At 37.5% G+C, this 24,000-nt stretch overlaps 1 protein-coding gene across 1 annotated transcript in view; it reads left to right on the top strand.

Moving 5' to 3' along the window:
• LOC144967673 (EF-hand calcium-binding domain-containing protein 6-like) overlaps nt 1–24,000 on the top strand; it is a 55,764-nt gene that overhangs the window by 6,988 nt on the left and 24,776 nt on the right. The window contains exons 6-15 of the mRNA XM_078905201.1: nt 1,157–1,294; nt 1,852–2,026; nt 2,717–3,076; nt 8,851–9,116; nt 10,572–10,685; nt 16,947–17,132; nt 18,356–18,521; nt 21,691–21,744; nt 22,775–22,845; nt 23,615–23,760. Of these exons, the coding sequence (XP_078761327.1) occupies nt 1,157–1,294; nt 1,852–2,026; nt 2,717–3,076; nt 8,851–9,116; nt 10,572–10,685; nt 16,947–17,132; nt 18,356–18,521; nt 21,691–21,744; nt 22,775–22,845; nt 23,615–23,760 (1,676 nt within the window). The remainder of the gene's footprint in view (nt 1–1,156; nt 1,295–1,851; nt 2,027–2,716; nt 3,077–8,850; nt 9,117–10,571; nt 10,686–16,946; nt 17,133–18,355; nt 18,522–21,690; nt 21,745–22,774; nt 22,846–23,614; nt 23,761–24,000) is intronic.

Here is a 24,000-nt window from a genome sequence, read left to right as displayed (position 1 = left end):
CAGATTTTTATCAACAGATATGATATACTATATAGGAAAATAGATTTGTCGTTGTTGTTTTTATTCGAATTCAGGTTGGGTCTTTTTATATTGTAGCTACAACTCGTGTGTTAATCAGAGCATTAATTCTGATAGGAAAGAAAATTGATAATAAAACTAGAGAGAGAGAGCGATAGAGAGAGAGAGAGAGAGAGAGAGAGAGAGAGAGAGAGAGAGAGAGAGAGAGGGATGGGGGGTCAAATATTCTCAGTAAATTGTATCAAATAATGGTTACCCAAAACTTTTTTTCCTTTTTTATTGAAATTTTTCAACTCACTTAGCTCTATCATTGGGGGGGGGGGGGGGGGGAGTGTCTACCAAACTTTTTAGATAAACCTTGAAATGACAAAAATGTCCCTATATTTTCTTCGATTGGTTAAATTTATCTGTTGGGCCTATTTCAATGAGAAACTCAAGCAGCCCAGAAGTCAGTGGCATTGCAGATCTGCAAAGTTAGCCAAGGCCAGGTGACTTGATGACGTCCACACAAGGCGGTGATTGGTATTTAAACTACCAGGACCTCCAGTATAAAAACAAACATTCTACTGAATCTTCTCCCATAGACTTCCTAATCAATCAAGGGGCAACGTGAAATTATAGAGTGGTGTTTGGTTTGGACCCAGAAGGTTGTAGGTTCAATTACCTCATCGCCCTTCATGTAGTCCTTCCGGAGTTTATCCCGGTTTCTGTAGCATGAAATGGAGAATAGTAATTGATTGCTACCCTTTGGATAAGACGCCAGTCTATCACAAAGTACTTTCTGCCAGATTAACATACACAGCTACTCAATCACTGCTGGGTGGACAGGGGGAATCAGAAAAAATCTAGACTGCACCTGGGATCGATCTCGGTCCCTGTGCTTGTGAAGCGAGTGCTCTACCAACTGACCTATCAGAACCCCCAATCACAATGACAATGAGCAAATAAATTCAGTCTTCCTTGGGTAAAGACCCTTGAAGAAATATCTTTCATAGGGATGGATAAATGGAATTATACTTATTTACTGCATTTATTTTCATTTGTTTTTATTCATGTATTTATTCATCTGTTTATTGATATTTTAAAAAAATATTTTTAATATCTATTGCAATTTTTTAATGATTTAATTTGTCGTCAGAGAGGTGAACATCCGAGACATTTTACCCCCTGCGTGTTTTGTGAAGGATGGACGAATCATCCAGCCACAGATGAGGGATGCCTTGGCTAAGATGGACATCAGGCTCACGGACAAAGAGTTTGAATATCTGTGGCAGAAGTAAGGAAAAATGTCTGGATTTTATTTTATACATTCCTTTGGGACTCTCTGAATATTTAAAAAATGAAGATAAATTCAGATTTTTGCCAAATATAATTTCAGTTTTATAGTGCCATCAAATGCTGTAAATATTGGTGAAAGAATATGGTTAACATTAAAGAGGAGAAAATAGGGTATGGAGAAGTGCCAGATGAAAACAGAGAATAAAAAGTCAATGGGCCAGGCTCGGAGGGTGTCGTGTCAATTAGATCCTGAGTATGGCACTGGCCCCGTGAACTTTTATTCTCTGTTTTCACCTGGCACTTCTCCATACCCTATTTTTCTCATCATTATTGGTACAAGTGCCCGTTCCACACTTTTTCTGAATGACATTAAACTTTAGTAATGATAATTCACACACACACACACACACACACACACACACACACATATATATATATATATATATATATATATATATATATATATATATATATATATAAAACAATTAAGCCAAATATAGTTTAACGGATGTCACATTATTGATAAAAAATATTTTAATGTAATCTCTCCCACAGGTTCGACCCTGATTACAACGGTTCCATTCCAGTCAAACGGTTCTACAAAACCCTGGACCTGAAGGCCAACGGGTTACCCAAGACCCAGCATGTGCCTCCTAGAAGTGCCCAGTCTGTACGAAGCACGGGACGCAGGCAGCAAAGTAACACGATGGAGAAAAGATGTAAAACTGACGTACGGATAAGTTAAATGTGTTGGATTGTGTGAAATAAACGTTTTTGGGGGGACTTGTGTTTTGTCATCAGATAAGCCAATTAAAAGAGGGCTCAGAGTGAAAGATCTGAAAAGGTTTGTATAAAAATTGCCAGTACTAATGAAAGGGTGGTAATGGAGAGGCTTCGGATAGGAACAATACAGACAATGGACGTTTCGGGTACAAACCCTTTGTCAACACAAGATTAAAAAATAAACGTGGAAAACAAATAAAATAAAATGTAGTAGAACTTGTATCGTGTGTATTCAAATGGTGGTTGGAGTGTGAATGAAATGTTGCCTCGCCTACAGGAACACAGGTCCGAGAGACATAGGATAATATGACCCGCTGTAGAAGTCTGAGAGGTGATCGCCACCAACGACTACAGATCAAACTATAGGAAATTACTATTTTGATCATCAGAATAAGATTTAGTCCTGTAATAAATCTTCAGAGTTTATTTTATGATGAATGACAGTACAAAACAAATTGAAAAGAAATTCATGTGAATGCAATTTCATGACTTTTTTGAACAAGTTGCATGGTTGACCCTTGACCCCCTATTGCACAAACTCAGCATATTATTCTGAAACGAAATGATTTGATTGTAAATGTTTATTTTGTTTGTTTGTTTTTTATTTACTGTCTTTGCATTTTAAAATTCATTCCAGATGCACACGTCATCCTCTAAGAAGGAAAACACCTCATACTCCGTGTCAAAGGTCAATTCATTCGAAATCCTTGGAGACAAGGCTGAGATTCTATGCCAGGAAGACAATTTCCTCCGGCCCATTCTGACCTCCCAGAGCAAAGAAAAGGTCACCACGACAGAGGTCCACAAGACCACGGAGGAGGTCGAAACGACCACCACGACCACCAAGAGAACGACCACCACCGAGACATCCAAGAAGCAGGAACGAGAAGACCAGCTTGTGGACGATGCCCGCCTGTCGGCCCACGTTCAGGCTTTGATCAATGAGAAGAGATCTCCCCCTAAGATTGACAACACGATGGATCTGCTCCACTACAAGGTGAGATGATGGGTTTGAACACAGGTCGTACTGGTTACCTCATGTATTTTATACTTGATAGATTGTTGATACAGGTGGGCCGTTATTGAATCATTAAGATGAATTGTAAAAAGAAACAAAAGGAATATAACAGATTGAAAAAAGGATGAAATACCAAACACATTACGTTTCGGGCCAAATCCCTTCTTCAGCCAACAACAACAAACAACAGAGACATAAATACATTACAAAATTCCAGATTGACAACAGAGTCGAAAATCAAGGGTTGTTATTGATTGACGAGTATGGCAGTTGTCTGTTGTTACAGAGTTGCTTCTCTTTTGTCGTAAAAATCTGAAAATTTCACTTTGGTCGAGAATTGTTTATATCAAATCATAGGAACTTGAATAGTTCAACAGTTCACTTTGAACTTTGGATATGACACAGACACGCCACCAAAAAAAAAAAACGCAAAAAAATAAATATCAATATCTCTATCCATGATTCCAAAAAAATAATTTGGTCTTGAAAAAATAGCAGGTTACAATTTTGTTCGGTTTAGCATAATATATATTCAATTAGTTTGGTTAGATTATTTAATTTGTTTACCATAACAAATTAGGGGTTGGGGGGGGGGGGTAGTGACTTTCACAATCTGCAAGTTTCTTTTTCATCATACAGAAACAAACAGCAATTTTTGTTTGTTGTTTAGTGAATTAAAGAGGAGACTATTTGCCTTCTTTTCCGTTTAGAATAATATCTTGAATGTTTTGAAAGTTCAGCTTTTTGCGAGTGATTCTTCTGTGTCCAATAGACTGAAAAAGAGTGTTATCTCATTTCCTGGTTGGGTGTCAATGAATTGCAAACCACCACTATGAATATTAATATGAATATTGCAACGAAATAATCTAATAATTTATCTATAAGTTATGTCAATTTATTTTGTCATTAAAATCATATCAACTCATTTGTATAACCCGAAATGTGTTTCCAGAAGATCTTCCCCGTCATTTTGTATCCTATTGTCGTGTACATTATCATCTTGAGATGTTGATGGTGGTGTACCATTCAAAGATTCTATCTGTCTTATGAATGTATTCTCCTTTTCCATCCATTCAATTCCACAATCCAACACAGGAAACAGGTAGCTTTTCTATCCACAAGGTGATCACAACGACCCCCCCCCCCCCATCTCTCTCCCTCTCTCTCTCTCTCTCTCTCTCTCTCTCTCTCTCTCTCTCTCTCTCTCTCTCTCTCTCTCTCTCTCTCTCTATTTCTCTCTCTATCTTTCTATTATCGACTATACGTTATTTTCATACAATTCAATAACACCATTTTCAACTTGATTTATTCACTAAAAACTTAAAGAAGAAAAAAACCTGCACAATTTCTTGTACTTTTCTCCAATTATTTTCTGTGATTAACCCCATTGGGTTGAATATCAGCTTTATAATGGTGGCCTCGTTTTTTTTCGGTACATACCACGCACACCTCACTGTCAGCTTTGCATCATCAAAGGCACGCCACAGTATCTTGCTTTTCGCTTCCTCATTAATACGATTCTTTTTGGTTGAAATTTTAGGATTAATTCTATTTCCTTGCTTGATAATATTATGTTCACATTCATTTATTGAAAAGTATTATAATATACGGCGCTTGCGACACATTTAGGTCATTTCAGCGCCAGCCTTTTAAGGCGATAGTTGACATAATATCTGGTGCGAGAGAAAAACAAAGACCCGGAAAAGTTTAGAAGCCTGTAACCGTCAGACAATAACCGATGCATATCTGAAATTTCACCACAATAAAAACTAATTATTGAAGTTTATTACACTATTTTTTCAAGAAAAGATATTGAAAAATATACATTTGACGATTGTTTTAAAAACACACAGAAACTTTTCCGTATCGAAGATTTAGACGTCATGTTTCAAATTTGGAAGTGAAATCTGGCTTTCCTGGTTTTCCCAGACACAAGAGACCGTTGTCAGAAATGTATGTCATAATAATTGAGTCTGTTTGGAAAGTAGCGGACGGTTGTAGTACAATGACGGTTGAGTTGAGTGTGTATGGGAACAGACCTTTAGACTGTGTCGTTTAGTATACACGGTATGGCATGATTGTATCATTACAGAGTTATAGTTGCTCACCGAACGGACACCGAACGAACGACTTACCGATCACGTGATCAGTTTTTTCTCGCGTCCTCTCGTCTAATCTCGTCACTCCGGAATAGAAAGAGGAGGCGGAGCTAATATGATATAACGCAATGAAAGTTCTGTCCGATGACGGGTGGGGGGATATCACCTCTCCAAAACTTACCTTATTATATGAGATCTTGAGATTTTATCCAATCATCGATTGCTCGTTTGACAGTTCGCTTGTGAACAGTTAGGAGACCATCTCTTGATTTATGGGCAGGCGGCTTTGCGTAAAGGCGGTGAGTGTTGTATACACCAAAGAGTACCGCTGACCGATGGGTAAATAGTGATTGTGTAACCCAAAAGCCCTGCCGACTCGACCGCAAGGTCTTGTATGTAATAACTGCGTCACCATATCAACGCTCAGGAATTAATTAGTGAGGACTCTCAGTATATATATATTAAAAAAAACAAACAACGCTTTTGAATCACACGAGATACATCAGTGTGCTCGTCGCATTGAGAATTGAAAAATGAGATATAAATCAAGAAAACCGACCGGAAAATAAAGAAACTATCATTAAATTTTAAAAATTGAGCAATATTTTTTTCAAAATCAATCTACTAGAAAAAAATTTTTATTTCTAAACCTATTTTTGTGAAACAAAGATAAATGTTCTCCTTTTTGCAAGCTGTTCAACAATGTGGTTTTCAAATTTATCGTATACGTAATCATTTGGAAGCTCCCGAGAAAGGTATTTTTGTGTAATCTCTTTCACACACACGCGCGCGCACACACACACACAAACACACACACACACACAAACATATACAAACAATACACAAACAATACACATCCCTGGTCATCTATTGCCTATATTATTAATGTTAATATATACATCCCATGCTGATTGTCACTACCCCCCCCCCCCCCCCCACCCCCCAACCATTTCCACCAAGTACCAGCGGCCTTTTCTCTTTGATTTCGTATCATGGTCTACCCGAAGCCCAACACCTCGATCGTTTGTGGGTCAACCCCCCCCCCCCCCCCCACCTTCGCCCGTAATCAATTTATAATTTTCTCTCTGTATAGAGCGCCACGTGCACAATTATATACTATTGAATGACACTGACCTTGCCCCTCCCCTAACACAAGCTAACAGCAACCCAAGCTATCCTCTATCACGTGACCTTAGATCCGATGCTGCATACCGCTTGAGAGTCTTCACTATCCAGATCTCGTTCATGGTCACGTGAGAAGGCTATATCCGTTCGGGTTCGGCGTTCGGCGTCTCGTTCGACCCGATTTCGTTAAAAGCCTATTATTCTGCCGTACTCCGGAAAACCCCATATTTAAGAACTTGGCCATAAAACTCATCCTTCAAATATCGATCGATTTAAATGACCCTCATCTTGGCAAAAACTTTCAAACCTGGGAGTTCGCGAAGTATTGTATGATTGAATTGTTAGTTATGATGATGACTATAATCAATCTGTGCATCATTGCCCTATTTGTAGAATATCCGTTGTGAAAATGGTAAGTTTTTTATTCTTTCGTGTTCCAGTTTTTGGAATGATTTTCATATTTTACGTTTTGCTGGGGGTTTTTTTTTGTTTGTATGGAGGTTTGATTGCTTTGATTTTGTTGTGTGTGATGTTTTGTTTTCTGTTTGTTTGTTTGTTTGTTTGTTTGTTTGTTTTTGTTTTTTGTTTTTTTTTTTTTTGGTTTCTTTTGGCTTGTTACAATGATTATTGCATTTTTATATAAGTTCAATATCCAACTTCTTCTGTGGAACATTTCATGCATGTGTCTTATTTTGATATATTTATCACTTCATTTTCTTGACTACTGGCACGGCTTGTTTCTATCAGTATTTCGTCACATTTGCCCATCACTGTTGAGGAAATTGCGTCCGTTCTAGACAAAATATTATATCAATATTGAATAATACCATTCGCTGTTATGAAGCAAGAATAAGCGAGTGTTCAAGAGTATTTTATGTGTAGTCTAATATTATAACCTTGCCTGAGTGATTTTACACTGGAACACACATGAAAAGGAAAAGGAAAGCCTCAAGAATTTGGCAGGAGCGACGTGTACTTATATGCAGGTCTGGCATTCGAACCCACTAATGGGCCTAGTTTAACATTGTTGTAATGTACAATATTTTGCGTCATTTTATACGATTTCCATCACAACAATGAGCCCATAAGGAATTGGGTTATCAGACCTGCATTTCTTCGTGTTTACATAAAAAAGGCCAAAGGCCGAAACGTCGTTTGTTTTGTGTTGTTCCCTTATATATGAGTCACATTTACTCCCTTTATCTTTCTCTCCATCAAACTAAGAAACCTTTACATGGGTCCTCCTCTGCTGTTCACATCATGACGTCATGCAGAGAAATGTTCATCTCCTGTTCAAATATTATTATTTTAGATTCGTCTATTTATTTATTTATTTTGTCGTGATGTCCAACGATGAAGTCTATGCGGCAGATGCAGATTGATGAATTCCACTCAATAATACAAAATAAGCTTTTATATAGCGTATAATATCTACTTAATTGGCTCAAAGCGCTTTACAAGGGGTCCCTAACCAACAGCAACGTGTAACATGTAGAACGAGACATAAATGACACCTGTTTTGCGATATTACATTTTTCAGGTACTCATTTTACACCTGAGTACGATGAGAGAATGTGAGTAAAGAGCCTTTTCAAAGGATTCAACTATGCGCCGAGCGAGGCTCAAACTCAAGACCTTTCAAAGCGAGACCACATAGCCGCTGACCACTGACAATGAGATCTGAATACATGAATTATTGAATGCATGTGTAGAATAGTATAAGATATCACCAAACTGAAAGATTAAGATTTGAAAAAGTGTGAAGGAAACGGTGCTAGAAAAAGCAGAAAGAAAACGCAAGTTTAAAAAAAATACACGCTTTTTCAGAACTTTATCTTAGACACCAGTGCCTGTTCTTTAACATGTCATGAAATTAAGCCATGCTATTGTGATATATAATTAATATGTAAGGAATGTATATAAGGAAAAAAAACGATAAGTGTTGAATTGTAAGTTTCAATTTATTAGACGAAGACAGATTTCGGACGTTTCGGATTTCCCCCTTGTCAACGAAACACGATGAATAACACACTAATATCTCATTCGTCCTTGTGATGCAGCTATTAGAAAGAAAATAAGTGATTTGTTGTATTTAACACAATCTTTACATCACATCTATTTTGACGAAAAGAATAATTAATGGTCTTTAATTGTGCACGCCAAAAGACGTTCGTTGAACATCTCGGATTATATAAATCTATAATCAAACAAAAGTAGTAATTCAGGGCCATTCGGCCCATGGAGCCGGAGTTTATCCCTGTTTCTATAGCGTGAAACGGACACATAGCAGTTGCTTGCTATCCTTTGGATAGGACGTTAGTACTTTCCGCCAAATCTAACAGACTCAGCTACCCATTCGCTGCTGGGGGGGGGGGGGGGGACGGGGGGTCAGAAAAAAATCTGCACCCGGGATCAATCTCTGTCCCTTTGTGTGTTTAGCGAGTGTCCTATTAACTGAGCTATCGGGACCGCCATGGTCAAACTAAACTTTTCATAAATTTGTTTTGTTTTTGTGTTTGTTTTTCTCAGTTTGAAGAATCGTACCGTGCCCTTCAGGCTGCTTTCCAGCTGTTCGACTTCATGAATGATGGTTACGTCACTAGAATCGACTTCCGGCGTGTTCTGAGCGAGTTTGGGTTTGACGTCAACGCCATCGATCTGGATGCCTTCTTACAGCGAGCCGGTATTGCCGTGATACAGGGCCTCGTCAATTACAACCAGTTCCTTCAACGGTTCCAGTCCAAGACCGACAGCAGCATCGCCAATCGAGTCCTGACCAGAGATGTGGAGAACAGGTTGGTCCGTTGTATGATCTGTATGATGATGATGATGGTGATGATGATGATGATGATGATGATGATGATGATGATGATGGTGATGATGATGATAATGATGATGATGATGGGGATGATGATGATGGTGATGATGATGATGATGATGATGATGATGATGATGATAATAATAATAATAATAGTAATGTTATTAGTAATAGTAGTGTAGTAGTAGTAGTAGTAGTAGTAGTAGTAGTAGTAGTAGTAGTAGTAGTAGTAGTAGTAGAAGAAGAAGAAGAAGTAGTCGTTGTAGTAGTAGTAGTTGTAGTAGTAGTGGTAGTGGTAATAGTAGTAATAGTAGTAGTAGTAGTAGTAGTAGTATGTAGTAGTAGTAGTAGTAGTAGTAGTAGTGGTAATAATAATAGTAGTAGTAGTAGTAGTAGTAGTAGTAGTAGTAGTAGTAGTAGTAGTAGTAGTAGTAGTAGTAGTAGAAGAAGAAGAAGAAGTAGTCGTTGTAGTAGTAGTAGTTGTAGTAGTAGTGGTAGTGGTAATAGTAGTAATAGTAGTAGTAGTAGTAGTAGTAGTAGTAGTAGTAGTAGTAGTAGTAGTAGTAGTAGTAGTAGTAGTAGTAGAAGAAGAAGAAGAAGAAGAAGTAGTCGTTGTAGTAGTAGTAGTTGTAGTAGTAGTGGTAGTGGTAATAGTAGTAATAGTAGTAGTAGTAGTAGTAGTAGTAGTAGTAGTAGTAGTAGTAGTAGTAGTAGTAGTGGTAATAATAATAGTAGTAGTAGTAGTAGTAGTAGTAGTAGTAGTAGTAGTAGTAGTAGTAGTAGTAGTGGTTAGAGTTGTTGTTATAGTAGTAGTAGTAGTAGTAGTAGAAGTAGTAGTATTGGTAGCAGCAGCAATAGTAGTAGAAGTAGTAGTAGTAGTAGTAGTAGTAGTAGTAGTAGTAGTAGTAGTAGTAGTAGTAGTGTGTAGTAGTAGTAGTAGTAGTAGTAGTAGTAGTAGTAGTAGTAGTAGTAGTAGTAGTAGTAGTAGTAGTAGTAGTAGTAAGAGTTGTTGTTATAGTAGCAGCAGTAGTAGAAGTAGTAGTAGAAGTAGTAGTAGTAGTAATGGTAACAGTAGTAGTAGTAGTAGTAGTAGTAGTAGTAGTAGTAGTAGTAGTAGTAGTAGTAGTAGTAGTAGTAGTGGTAGTAGTAGTAGTAGTATTAGTAGTAGTAGTAGTAGTAGAAGTAGTAGTGGTAGTAGTAGTAGTGGTAATAGTAGTAGTAGTAGTGGTAATAGTGTAGTAGTAGTAGTAGTAGTGTAGTAGTAGTAGTAGTAGTAGTAGTAGTAGTAGTAGTAGTAGTAGTAGTTTAAAATTATAATAATAACAAGAAGCATCGGAAAAGAATAATCAGTTGTAAATATTGTGTTTTAGATAAGACTTCCCCGCCTATATCCCCATTTTGATTTCTTCCTTCTGACTCTATCGCCGTCCAGCACTGTCCGTAAGAAACACATTAAGACAGAGGAGACAGTTCGTATGGACAACATGGAGTCTTGTGTCAGCAACTTCTTTCAGAACGACTACAACAAACTGCTCAACATGCTTAAGTAAGTCTGATAAGACCCAACAAAAGACAAATCAAACAGCAAAATACACGCAATAAAAAATCATTTAAGATAAAAACCCTTTCCCATCTTGGAATCGAACCTCAGACCTTCCCGAAGGAGGGTTTTCGGGTGAAATGAGTTTTGCTAGGATGTTAGACCTGCATATATGTAACATATATCTACGATTCCACCCCAACTACCGGAAACGTTCATTCTTTTCTAGAACGATCCAGACTGGAACAAACTTCCTTAAGACGGCAGCTCCGTTTGCTCGTTGACATCTCAAGATTTTTATACACAAAAGGACTCCTAACAATCAACTTGTACTGTAGGATGTCGAGATTTGATATACAAAGTCTATTTGAGGAATGGATGAAGCATTGTGTAATGCATTCGGAATGATGAATGAAAATACGCGGTATAAAAAATGTTGAGTTTTTATATAGCACAATATCCTCTAAACGTGCTCAAAGCGCTTTACAGGGGGTCTCTGATTAACAGTAACACGTAACATGTAGACCGAGACATGACGCCTGTTAGGCGACATTACATTATTTTTTCGACAGACATAGCTATTATCGGCCAGGTACTTATTTTTCACCTGAGTACGGCGAGAGAATGTGAGATCGGAGATCTTTTTTTAAGGGTTCAACGATGCGCCGAGCGAGGCTCAAACCCAGAACCTTCCGATCCGAAACCGAGTATCATACCACAAGACCGTGATATAACTGTTCACAAACGATTGTGTCCGACAACGATAATCAACCGGCAAACCTTTTCCTGCACACCATAAACAATGTGTGAATCACTTACCCTCGTTTGATTGTTGGGGTGTCACGTGGGGGATTTTGACTATTTATGTTTCTTGGATGAGGTCAATAGACGGAACGAAATTGATGTCACTCAGTTCTTTTTTTAAATTGTTTTTAGCCAGTCATTTTTATGAGTAGTTTTCACTAAATTCTATCAATCAGACTATAAAAGTTTAAGGTTACACATAGTTATGTGTGTTGGTACGTTATATCCAGCTGGCGGGTGCTGTGAGTTTTTTTTTGGCTAAAGGCATAGCATAAATTCTTAAGAGCTCTCAGAGTTCTGTATGGAGTCAGCAACCACTAATCGACTAGGTTGTCTCTCACAAGGCTGAGATGACTATCGTGAATTGATTGTGCTCTATATGGTCTTGTGGTATGAAACTCGCTTTCGGATCGGAAGGTCCTGGGTTGGCGCATAGTTGAGTCCTTGGAAAAGACTCTTTACTCACATTCTCAGGTTTAATATGAGTACCTGGTCGTTAACAGCATTGTCTCAGTCGGAAAAAAAATGTAATATCGCCTAACAGGCATCATGTGTCGTTCTATATGTTACATGTTGCTGTTAGTCAGGGACCCTTTGTAAAGCGCTTTGAGCACTTTAAGTGGATATTGCGCCATATAAAAGCTCGCGTTAAAGCTCGCGTTAGAATGTATAAGTCTTTGGAATTAAATAAGTCAAAAATAAAGGGACTGAAACAACCATCTTGACTATGTGTAAGCTTACAGTATCAATATAACCGTATCTTTTGTGAAACGAATTTGACGTCAATCAGCTTTCTCGTCCTTTTAGACAGCCTGTTTGTTTTTGATCTTACTAAATTCAATCAATCAGACAATTTAAACGTTGAAGGTTACACACAGTTTGCGTTTTTGTTAATATTGAATTTGGCTGGCGGATGTTGTGAGTATTTTATCCAAACGCATAGCAACAACCACCATCATAAAGTAAACAGTGAGTTGTGTTCACCTGATCAGCCAATGAGATTCTTTGTTACCACGAGCACGATGAGTACACACACAGCCTTCTTTAACTTGACACTTACCTAAAATACATCCGGAAGTATAGCGGACCAACCCACAAAACTATGTAACAACAAGAGATGAAGTGAATAGAAAAGTGCCAGAAGCATGGCTTACTCTACTCAGGCCTCCCGATTATGCAGGCAGTTAAAAATGTGGAGGCGAGAATGCCAACCCATTAAAGGAGGGAGTAAAAAGTAACAGCCCTAAACTTGGATTAGGTTTTAAAGAAAGAGGGAAAATTATATTTAACACCACAATCATTATATTGTGTTTTTTCAATTGCGAAATGTACTAGAATTAATATTAGATAAATACTTTAAATTTTATTATTGTTTTTTTCCTGTAAAAATCTTATCGGAGGAGGAAAAGAGAACGGCATGTTTACTGCCGCAAACAAAATGGCAGCCTCCTATCGGTGTCAATTTCAAATTACTGTTGTGTCTAATTTGTATTATTTCACTTTGGATTACTTTTCCTCATATCGTATGCAAGTATAACTCTATTTGTTTATTATTTTACCTGTTTTTTAAATTGAATTAACTTTATAATCAAGATTGCTAGTCTAGTCTAACTCTGTTCGCTTACTCTTCTCTGACTGACTCAAAGTGAAAGTAAAGAGACTTCTTAGAATATAAGTTGTCTTCGTCTGCATTAGGTCCCATAATTATAATACAGGTCTAGACTAAACATGGGGAGAAAATGTTGTGTTACGGGTTGCCATTCAAATTATAAATCAACTGATAAAATTACTGTTTATAGACTTCCTAAAAATTTAGAAGAACGTGAAAGGTGGATGAAAGCAATACCCCGTGACAATATCCCAAACACATCAAACACTGTTGTTTGCATCAAACATTTTCCTGAAGGGTTTGAAACAATTTCAGTCAAAGGAAGATTAAGACCAAAAGACCCTCCTTCTATTTTTGATAACATTCCAAGAAGTTTAGTACCACCACCACCACCACTTCCTAGAACAACTACAAAGTCAAGCTCGTTGTCATCAACCAGATGAATTGAATGAATTTATTAAACAAGATGTTGTAGACTTTGATACTTTGTGCTCTTCTATAGCTGGTCGACAATTTCCTTGCGAGATTCTTTTGTAAGCAACAATTGTTTATTCATACAATCAACAGATTACTTGCATTCTTCTGGCATTCCAAGGTTTATGTTAAAAATCAACCCTGATCAAAGCTTCGATGGATATCACGCAGGAGTAAAAACATCAATAACACCGCTTTCAAGAAACAGGATTACAAAAGTTGCACGATGGTCACAACTTGAGGCTTCTTTAGATTATCTTAATTCTTTGGAACTGAATCACAAAAAGTCTGTTTTGTTAGAACAATGTTCAACTTTGAATACAGTTGCAGTAAAACATGTGAAATATTCACCTGATATCATAGTACGAGCTTTTGAATATTTAGCTACTTCCCGATCTTTATATAATCGTCTTCGTGAGGATTTTGGTTTACCAAGCCAAACCACCCTAAACAGAATATCATCTAAAGTAAACAATACCAGCGATTTAACTTTTTTAACAAGTGTCTTTTCTTCCTTAGAGGAACAGCAAAAAAAATATATTTTATTGATAGATGAAGTCTATGTTAAACCTCTCCTAACATATCATGGAGGAAAACTGTTCGGAAAATCTGTTAATAAGCCAGAAGAACTTGCAACAACAGTTTTAGGGTTTATGTTAGTTTCACCTTTTGGTGGTCCATCATATTTAATTAAAATGCTGCCTGTGCGTAACCTGGAATCACAATTTATGTTTGATCAAACAAATGAGCTATTGAATAATATAAAAAAAGCAGGTGGAACTGTAGTATCTATCATTTGTGATAATAATAGAATCAATCAATCGTTTTTCAAATTATTTTCTTTAGAATCGCCTTGGAAGACAACCGACAATATAATTTTATTATACGATTTTGTACATATAGTTAAAAACATAAGAAATAACTGGCTCACAGAAAAAACGGGACAACTTGTTTTTGAGGATAATGGAGATGAATTTACAGCTAAATGGGAACACATACAGAAACTACAGCAAATGGAAGATGAAAGTCTAGTGAAGATGTCAAAATTAAATTATCAGTCTGCTAATCCCAAACCTATTGAGAGACAAAAAGTTCAAACCTGTCTGAATGTTTTCTGTGAGGAGACTAAGGTAGCATTAATAGAACACCCTGGAATGCAAGATGAAAATGTGGACGGAACAGTAAATTTTATATCTAAGGTAATTGAATTTTGGAAAATTATGAATGTAAAATCACGCTTTGAAGACAAACGATTCAAAGATCCATTACGCGCAGCCATTTCTACTGATAAAGATTTAGGATTAAAAATACTTAAGGATTTTTCTGATTTTGCTTCTCAATTACAAAGCCAACAGGGTAAAAGAGAGAAAAAATTTACTCGTGATACTTCTTTAGCCATTCAACATACATGTAAAGGAATTATTGAACTAACAAAGTATTTATTGGAGTCTTCTGAATATGTTCTTCTTGGAAAATTTACAACTGATCCCATAGAAAAAGCTTTTGGTAAATTGAGACAAGGCAGTGGTGGTACTTATTTCATTAATGTCCAGCAAATTCTTGAAAAAGTTAATATCTTTCAAACTAAATTACTACTTCGTCTACGTTTTGATATTGACGAGCTTTCTTCTGAGTCAGGTCATTCTTGTGACAAATGTGGATTTGTGTGGTCAGAAGCAGTTTGTGAAATTGTTGACAATTTGCCAGATCTAGAATCTTCCTTCAAAGATGAAGTAAAACAAAGTTTAGTATACATTGCTGGTTATGTCACACGTAAGGATCACGCAGGTGAAGAGGAGGACGTTTTATTTACCTATTTTAATAAGTTTGGATCTTATACATCAAATTTAGACAGAGGGGGTTTGAAGAAGGCAAATGATTTAACCTGTCAGTGGACAATTTTTTCCTACATTATTTTTCAGTCTATTGCAAACAACGTGTGTCGAAATTCATTAAGTAATACTTTGTATAAAATTTCGGAAATGTTTGATTTTCAAATTAAAGAGCACCACTGTAACATATTGCTTAACAATTACTGCAAGTTGTCCAACATGCCATCTGACAAGGAGCCAAAACAAAAGATTTTAAAGCTATCATAGAGGTAAATCTTGTATTCAAATTCTTTTTATTATTTTTTTCTCAAAAATAATATTTCTGGCTTTTTAAATGGCTTATAGTACTCATACAGTGCCTAAATGAGTATATTAATGATTTTATTAGATAACTGCATTGTTTACCATTAAAAACCCAACTGTTAAGATAAACCTGTTATCGCCTCCACATTTTGTCTACTGCCGCACGTTGGTCAGGCCTGAGTAGAGTAAGCCATGGCCAGAAGACAATAGAGAATAAAAAAAATCTTCGCGGCGGTGATGGGGTTTGAACCTGTGACCTTATTGGTACAACAACTCCGCCTGGCCGGTGAGAGCGTGACTCTACCGTATGAGCTATCCACGAATCCAAAAATAATTCGTATCAAACTCAGGTCATTCATTACTAGAGCTCTCTCTCTCTCTCACCGACTACTGGAGACCGCGGGTCCAACACACAACCATCGCGAAGTTACCTGGCCAGCAGTTAAGCTTAATAGATAGTATGCGCTTGGCTAAGAAGCTCATAACATTGCCATCCGGAAGTATAACGGACCAATACACAAAACTGTGTGTATCCATGAACGTTTATAGTCTGGTTAATACAGTTCAGTGAGCACTACTCATAAACGCGGATGGCAAAAAAAACAATAACAAAGAACTGTTTGACGTCATCTTCGAACTATCTATAGATAGAATGCGCTTGGCCAAGGAGTTCACAACATTGCCATCCGGAAGTATAACGGACCAACACACAAACTCTGTGTAACCATGAACTTTTATAGTCTGGTTAATACAGTTTAGTGAGAACAACTCACAAACGCGGATGGCAAAAACCATAACAAAAGCCTGAGTGACGTCATCTGCATACTATCTATAGCCAATATTCTCAACACAAACATATAACATAGAAACAATTGAGACATGAGTATGCTCCGGTATATGGGGTGAATTTTTAATTCAGAAAAGTGAGTGGAGGTCGCAGGTTCAAACCCCATCACCGCCGCGAAAAAAAATTTTATTCTCTATTGTCTTCTGGCACTTTTCTATTCACTTCATCTCTTGTTGTTACCAACATAAGTGCCTGCTCCACTCACTTTTTTGAATTAAAAATTCACCCCGGCTCCATGGGCCAGGTGGATATGAAGGACTACCTTTTAAAAATGTAATACTACTAACTGTCCACCTTTTGTTTGTCATTGTCGTGTTTTCTGACTGGCTATGAGGTCACGAAGGTTCACGAAGGCTATGCTATAACTCATTACCACCACAATGTCTTTCCCCCCACAGAGATCGAGACAAGAACAACACGGGCACCATCCCAGCACATGAGTTACGTAACGTCATCAATTCAGTCCTGAAAACCAACATGACCGACAGGCAGTTCGAGGAACTGGTGGTCAGACTCAGCCAGAAATCCAACAACGACTCGCCAAGCATAAACTACAGCAATTTCCTGGACCTTTTCTGTTCGGAGTAAGTATCTTCAGCTTTGACTAGACCCACCTAAAATTTTTAAAAAGAAATATTGAGATTTTATATAGCGCAATATCCGCTAAACGTGCTCAAAGCGCTTTACAATGGGTCCCAGGCCAACAGCAACATTTAACATGTAGGACGGTACATGACGCCTTTTAGGCGATATTATAATTTTTTTCAGACAGGGACAACGCTGTTAACGGCCAGGTACTCATATTACACCTGAGCACGGTGAGAGAATATGAGTAAAGAGCCTTTTCCAAGGACTCAACTATGCGCCGAGCGAGGCTCGAATCCAGGACTTTCCGATCCGAAAGTGAGTGTCTTACCACTAGGCCACATATTCCCACCTACTGGCTTTAGGACATGACGAATACTTGATAGTTATACTTGTTCATTCATAGTTTAATAACGAGGCAACGTGACTCAGCCGTACGGTCTTTGCTTCTTACCCAAAAGGTACCGAGTTCGATCACCCGCTGCTGCGCTGTGGGCTTTGAGCAAGTCACCTCGCCCTAGCTTAAATTGCGGCGCTGCACTGCGGCTGACGCCTGGGTTATTCCAGTCTTCCCTAGACCTTAGAGACAGATTTCTCCTTTGATTGAAAAAAAGGATTTTTATTATTTTCATTATTATTTTATAATCCGCTCAGTTCCGCACAATTCCTTAGTTAAAATGACACAATGACTGTAAAAATAATAAAACAAAAATGACTAGAACAGTTTTAAAAAGAGAAAAATACCAAATAGGGAACGTTTCAGGCTCAAAACCCTTCTTCAGCCAACAACAACAAAATAAACAATAAAAATGTACATACATTACTAAAAAAAACCAGATCGGCGACTAGATATTTCCGATTTCATCTCTGAGGATGTACGAAATATTTAGTCGATCTGGGTTTTTAGTACTGTGTTAATGTATTTATTGTTTTTTCTTTATCATTGGCTGAAGAAGGGTTTTGAGCTTGAAACTTTCCGTGTTTAGTATTTTGTTCTTTTTCAAAGATGTTATATTCACTAAAAGTTTATTACTATTAGTCACTCTTTCTGTTCAGGATATCTCAGCAGCCTCCAACCAAGATCTATTTCTAAATTCATTTTTCAATCCCCACATCCTGACAAGAGCACCGACCTAACCAAAGTATTACACAAAATCTATGGTATTTGACAATTTTTCTTCCTCCTCTCCTTCACCCCTCCACACCTCCCTCGTGGTTCCAGGCCTGGCGGTTGGAACAGAAAGAACGACGGGTTGTACGTCAGTCAGAAATACCAGCTTGGAGACGTCCCCCCTCCCCCACCCGTCCTTCGACTCCAGGAGAAAGCCAAGACCTGGATGGCCATACCCCAGTCCAAGGACCATCCCACAGACACCAGGATAGGGGAGGTAATACCTTGTACTCGTAATATATTGTACGGCTAAGTGGTCTTGTGGTATGACACTCGTCCTTCTGATCGCAAGGTCCAGGGTTCCAGTTCCTCTCTGGGCGGCACATGGTTGAGTCCTTGAAAAAGACTCTTTACCCACAACCAAAAAAATGGCGATCTACCGCCAATAGAATAATTTAGAATAGCTGAAATAGTTTTTCAAAGGTTCAAGAAAGTGTTGACAGAGTATCAACATTGTCCATACATTTTCGACACGTTAGACAGCTAGATAGTTATTATTATTGTGATGCTTGATTATCAGACTTTTTTTCTCATTATTTAACCTAGAAAAACTGATGAAAGCGAATTTTTTCTTTGGTTATTCCAAAGAACTTAAAAGTAGTTCTTCGGAGCCGTTAGACCCATAGAGCCGGAGTTTATAATAATGATAATAATAATAATAATAATAATAATAATAATAATAATAATAATAATAATAATAATAATAACAATAGATCTTTATTGTCCATAAATATGGCATTTGTCATTTAGTTACACTTGTTATAACATTGAACAGGTATTTCACTCCTACTTATTTTCTCTCTCTCTCTCTCTCTCTCTCTCACACACACACACACACACACACACACTCTCTCTCTCTCTCTCTCTCTCTCTCTCTATCTATCTATCTATCTATCTATATATCTATCTATCTCTCTCTTCCTCTCTTTCTTTCACGCGTGCGATATACACAACATAAACATATTCATTTCATTTTCAATTCGTTACATTTGCGGCAATTCGACACCAAATATTATCATCATTAACAATTGGTCAATTAATCTAACATTAAATACATTAATCAGTCAATCAGTCAACGCATCAATCCTTGGTTTTGCTGTACCATCTGAACTATTCAAAATTTTTATTGCTGATGGAACGAACGTTTATTTATACTTGTTAGGTCTACATTTAATCTGACAAAACCTTATCCCAGATGGTAAAAGACTAAATTCATGGTATAAAATATGTTTTTTATTGTTGGTAATTGAGAATGCTTTCCTTTTATTGCTTTTCCATGAATTCTTTCTACTCCATCAAGAGGATGGTTTATTATTTTTGATGCCTCTTTGATTGATCTTGAGATTTTTGATTTATCTTTAAGTCGGCATCCGCCAAATCATATGGTGCAGCCAAACGCAATTACACTTTTAATCAATGAGTCATAAACTCTTAACATAGTTTTCTTCCCTACTTGGAATGTTCTCAATTTCCTTAGGATGTATAATCTTTGGGCAACTTTCTTAGATATTATATTAATATGTTGAGAGAAATTGAGGGAACTATCAATGGTTATTCCTAAATATTTAAAATATTCAACTATTTCAACAGCATCTTTACCGATCGTCACACACTTTAAGTCGTTTTTATTTTTTACACCAAACACCTGTTCTTTCATTTTTTTTAACATTTAATTCAAGCTGATTTTGTTCACACCAATCGGTGAATGTATTAATTTGTTTGAAATAATTCTTTTCGGTAACTTTATCTTTTAATAAGCCAAGAATAGCAGTATCATCTGCATATTTCCCTATAAAACAATTTTCAAAGGATGGTCTGCAGTCGTTGGTATATAAGATGTACAGGATTGGGGAACTCACGCAGCCTTGGGGACATCCGTTCGACAACGTTCTTTTGTTGGGGATATTTTCATCCAATTTTACACATTGCGGTCTATGGGTCAGAAACTCTTTATGCATTTAATAAGGTAGTTTGGAATATCCATGTTGCACAACTTTTGAAGCAAAATATCTGTGTTCATGGCATTAAAAGCTGACGAAAAGTCGACATACAGGATTCTTGCGTAATTCGAGGGCGTTTGGTCAAGGTGTTTTGATATCGAATTTGTGGCGGTTAATAGTGCGTCTTCTACACTGAGATGTTGCTGGTATGCAAATTGGTACGGATCTAGCAATTTCAGGTCATAACATTTTTGTAGGAGCTCACATTTAAAAAAAATTTCTAAACATTTCATTACAAGCGATGTAAGTGCCTCTGGACGGAAGTCCCGTTTCTATAGTCTGAAATGGGCTATATCAATTGCTTGCTATCCTTTCGATAGGACGCTAGTCTATCACAAAGTACTTTCCACCAGATCTAACCGACCCAGCTGCCCAATCACCGCTGGGTGGACAAGGGGGGTCTGAATTAAAATCTAGACTTCACTAGAGGTTTGAACTCGGTCTCCTTGTGCGTGAAGCGAGTGCTCTACCAACTGAGCTATCGGGAAAACCCAAATAGCTTAGCATTGGGGTACTTTTGTGGCGAACGTCACAAAAACGACCCTTTCACACAACCTTGTTTACACCACCTCAGGGGTGTTTTAATCAACTGTGACATATTATAGCATGTAGCAGGTGACCCCTGTATCCTGTATAGTGTCAAATGTTTTATAATTTATTCATGAATTTATCGCAAGTGTTAATCTTTTTTTAATCAAAATTATATTTGATATTTTCATAAAAATAAGATATTTATTGTAAAACTTCTGTAGCGTGTGTTTAATTATTTGTGTCCTTTTGACCCCATGTCTGTGTGTGTGTGTGTGTGTGTGTGTCTTTGTGTGTGTGTGGATGTATTTGTATGTATGTATGTATGTATGTATGTATGTATGTATGTATGTGTGTATTTACATTATTAATGTACTGTTATAGAACTTGTATTACATGACGTGTCACTGTGTAGCTCCCGTGCAGCTGGAGTTTATCCCAGTTTCTATAGCGTGAAACGGTCAATAGTAATTGCTTGCTACCCTTTGGATAGGACGTTAGTCTATCGCAAAGTACTGTCCTCCAGATCTATCAGACCCAGCCACCCATTCACTGCTGGGTAGACAGGAAAGGGGGTGGGATCGATCGGTCCCTTTGCGTGTGAAGCCAGTGCTCTACGAACTGAGCTTTCGGGACCCCTATATTCCACATGGAGAGAAGAGGATGAAGTCAAGAGACAACTGGGGCGAGATGACATTTTAACTTTAAAATCTATTTTTAGCATCTGCTTCAAAGGGACAAAGTTGGTGTAATATGATGGGTCACGTGATGTGTTTTGTCCATTATCGTTGAATTTGAAAATAGCCAATTACTTGTAGATTATTCATGACTTCTCCTTCCATCTCCATCTGTCCTCAGATCAAACGAGATTTGAACAAACTCTTCACAGATAGATTCCACATCTTTGACAAGGTAAGGGCCCCAAGGTTTTGCCCGCTCTCTATTAAACTCATTCTTCTTCTTCTTCTTCTTCTTCTTCTTCTTCTTCTTCTTCTTCTTCTTCTTCTTCTTCTTCTCCTTCTCCTCCTCCTCCTCCTCCTCCTCCTCCTCCTCCTCCTCCTCCTCCTCCTCCCTCCCTCCCTCCTCCTCCTCCTCCTCCTCCTCCTCCTCCTCCTCCTCCTCCTTCTTCTTCTTCTTCTTCTTCTTCTTCTTCTTCTTCTTTCTTCTTCTTCTTCTTCTTCTTCTTCTTCTTCTTCTTTTATTATTATTATTATTATTATTATTATTATTATTATTATTATTATTATTATATTATTATTATTATTATCATTATCATTATTATTGTTATAATTATTATTACTATTATTATTATTATTCTTATTATTATTATTATTATTATTATTATTATTATTATTATTATTATTATTATTATTATTATTATTATTATTATTATTATTATTATTTATATTTAAATTTAAAGACAAAATTATGGACAATAAATTTCTTGTCTTATATTACAGTAACCCCGAACTAAAATCTCATTGTTCTGGTCATTTTGCATTGAATATCAAATTCTGGTTATTTTATTTTTTCAATTGAACTCTTATATAGAGTAATATCCACTAAACTTGCTCAAAGCGCTTTACAAATGGTCCCTCACAAACAGCAACATGTAACATGTAGAACGAGACATGACGTCTGTTAGGCGATATTACAATATTAACGGCCAGGTACTCATTTTACACATGAGTACGGTGAGAGAATGTGAGTAAAGAGCCTTTTCCAAGAACTTAACTATACGCCGAGCGAGGCTCGAACCCAGGACCTTCCGATCCGAAAACGAGTGTCATACTACACGACCACATAGCCGCACATAATATATCTCCGTAATACCGTTATACGGTGATGCGTCACATCTACTCAGTTGACACCAGTCTACCAATCAATCGATCTCGAGAGATCAATAAAGTGATATATATCTACTTTGTCTCGGCCAATCCAGAATTTCAAGGAGATGGACAGAAGACGTACAGGATATATGACCAAGTGGCAATTTGGTGCTTGTCTCAAGCTGTAAGTCTTACGCCCCTACCCCCCCCCCCCCTGCCCCACCATCACCCTCACTCTCACCCCCATCCTTCTGTTCCAACCAAGGATTTGCTCATACAACTTGTTTGTTTTTATTCTATTTTTTGTTGGGGTTTTTAAAATGTTATTTCGTTTTGTTTTTTGTTGTTTTTTTTTTATGGGGGGTTGTTTGATTTTGTTGGGGGGTTTTGGGGGGGGTTTTTTGGGGGTTATTTTTTTTGGGTTTTTTTTTAATTTGGTTCATCAATTGCTTTTACTTAATGCGTACTCACCAATTTTATCAGTGATTCCTATATTTATCTTGTAGGTAATTTCTTATCCTCTCTGTTTATTTCATTCACCAGTGGTTTCCTTGTATGTAAAAATTAAAATTATGCCCTTACGCCACGACATCATAAGATATCGTCGCCTAGGCATTCCATGAAGGAATATTGAAGGAATACAAGAATATCCATCGAACAAGCTTCTGATGTCAACAGAAATCACCCATGTTGCCCAAGCGAGCAAATTGGGGGGGGGGGGGTAATAATCTTGCCCAAGGAAAAAAAACGAAAGTGCCTGATGTGGGGCTCGAACCCGGGACCTTCCGCGTCAAGGAGCAATGCCGTGACCCCCCCCCCCCCTTCCCCAAAACCGAGTACTTGTAAATATTTGTTTAAAATTATTAACCTGATTTATTGGTGTTTTATTTATCTATTCGACTTTATATATTCCGTACTACCCCCTCCCCCCTCCTCCCTCCCCTCCCCCCTAGGTGTGGCATCACATTATCCATTCCTGATCTAGACTACCTGTGGTCAATTTTGGACACAGCTGCCGACAACACACTTGGTTATGCATCTTTGGTCAAGACATTTTGCGCTGGTGGGAAAAATAAAGTGGAACAAGTAGGAGCTAGCGGTGAGGGATGCATTACTTTATAATTGTAAACTATAGCCATTTTATAATACAATACGATAAAAGTATTGATGTCCTGCGTTTAGATAATATATTCCCAACATCCGCCAGCCGGATATAACGTACCAACAGACAAAACTATGTACTAACGAAAGAGTGAAAATGGAAAGGCTTCGTATGCGAACAAAACAGACAATGGACGTTTCGGGTACAAACCCTTCGTCAGCACAACAATACACAAAT

This window comes from Berghia stephanieae, chromosome 3 (genome assembly GCF_034508935.2).
Source record: "Berghia stephanieae isolate SIO BIC M18660-M18661 chromosome 3, UCSD_Bste_1.3, whole genome shotgun sequence".
In the NCBI taxonomy this organism is placed as follows: domain Eukaryota; kingdom Metazoa; phylum Mollusca; class Gastropoda; order Nudibranchia; family Aeolidiidae; genus Berghia; species Berghia stephanieae.
The sequence above is the reverse complement of the archived record's forward strand: the minus strand, read 5'-3'. Positions and strand labels throughout refer to the sequence as shown.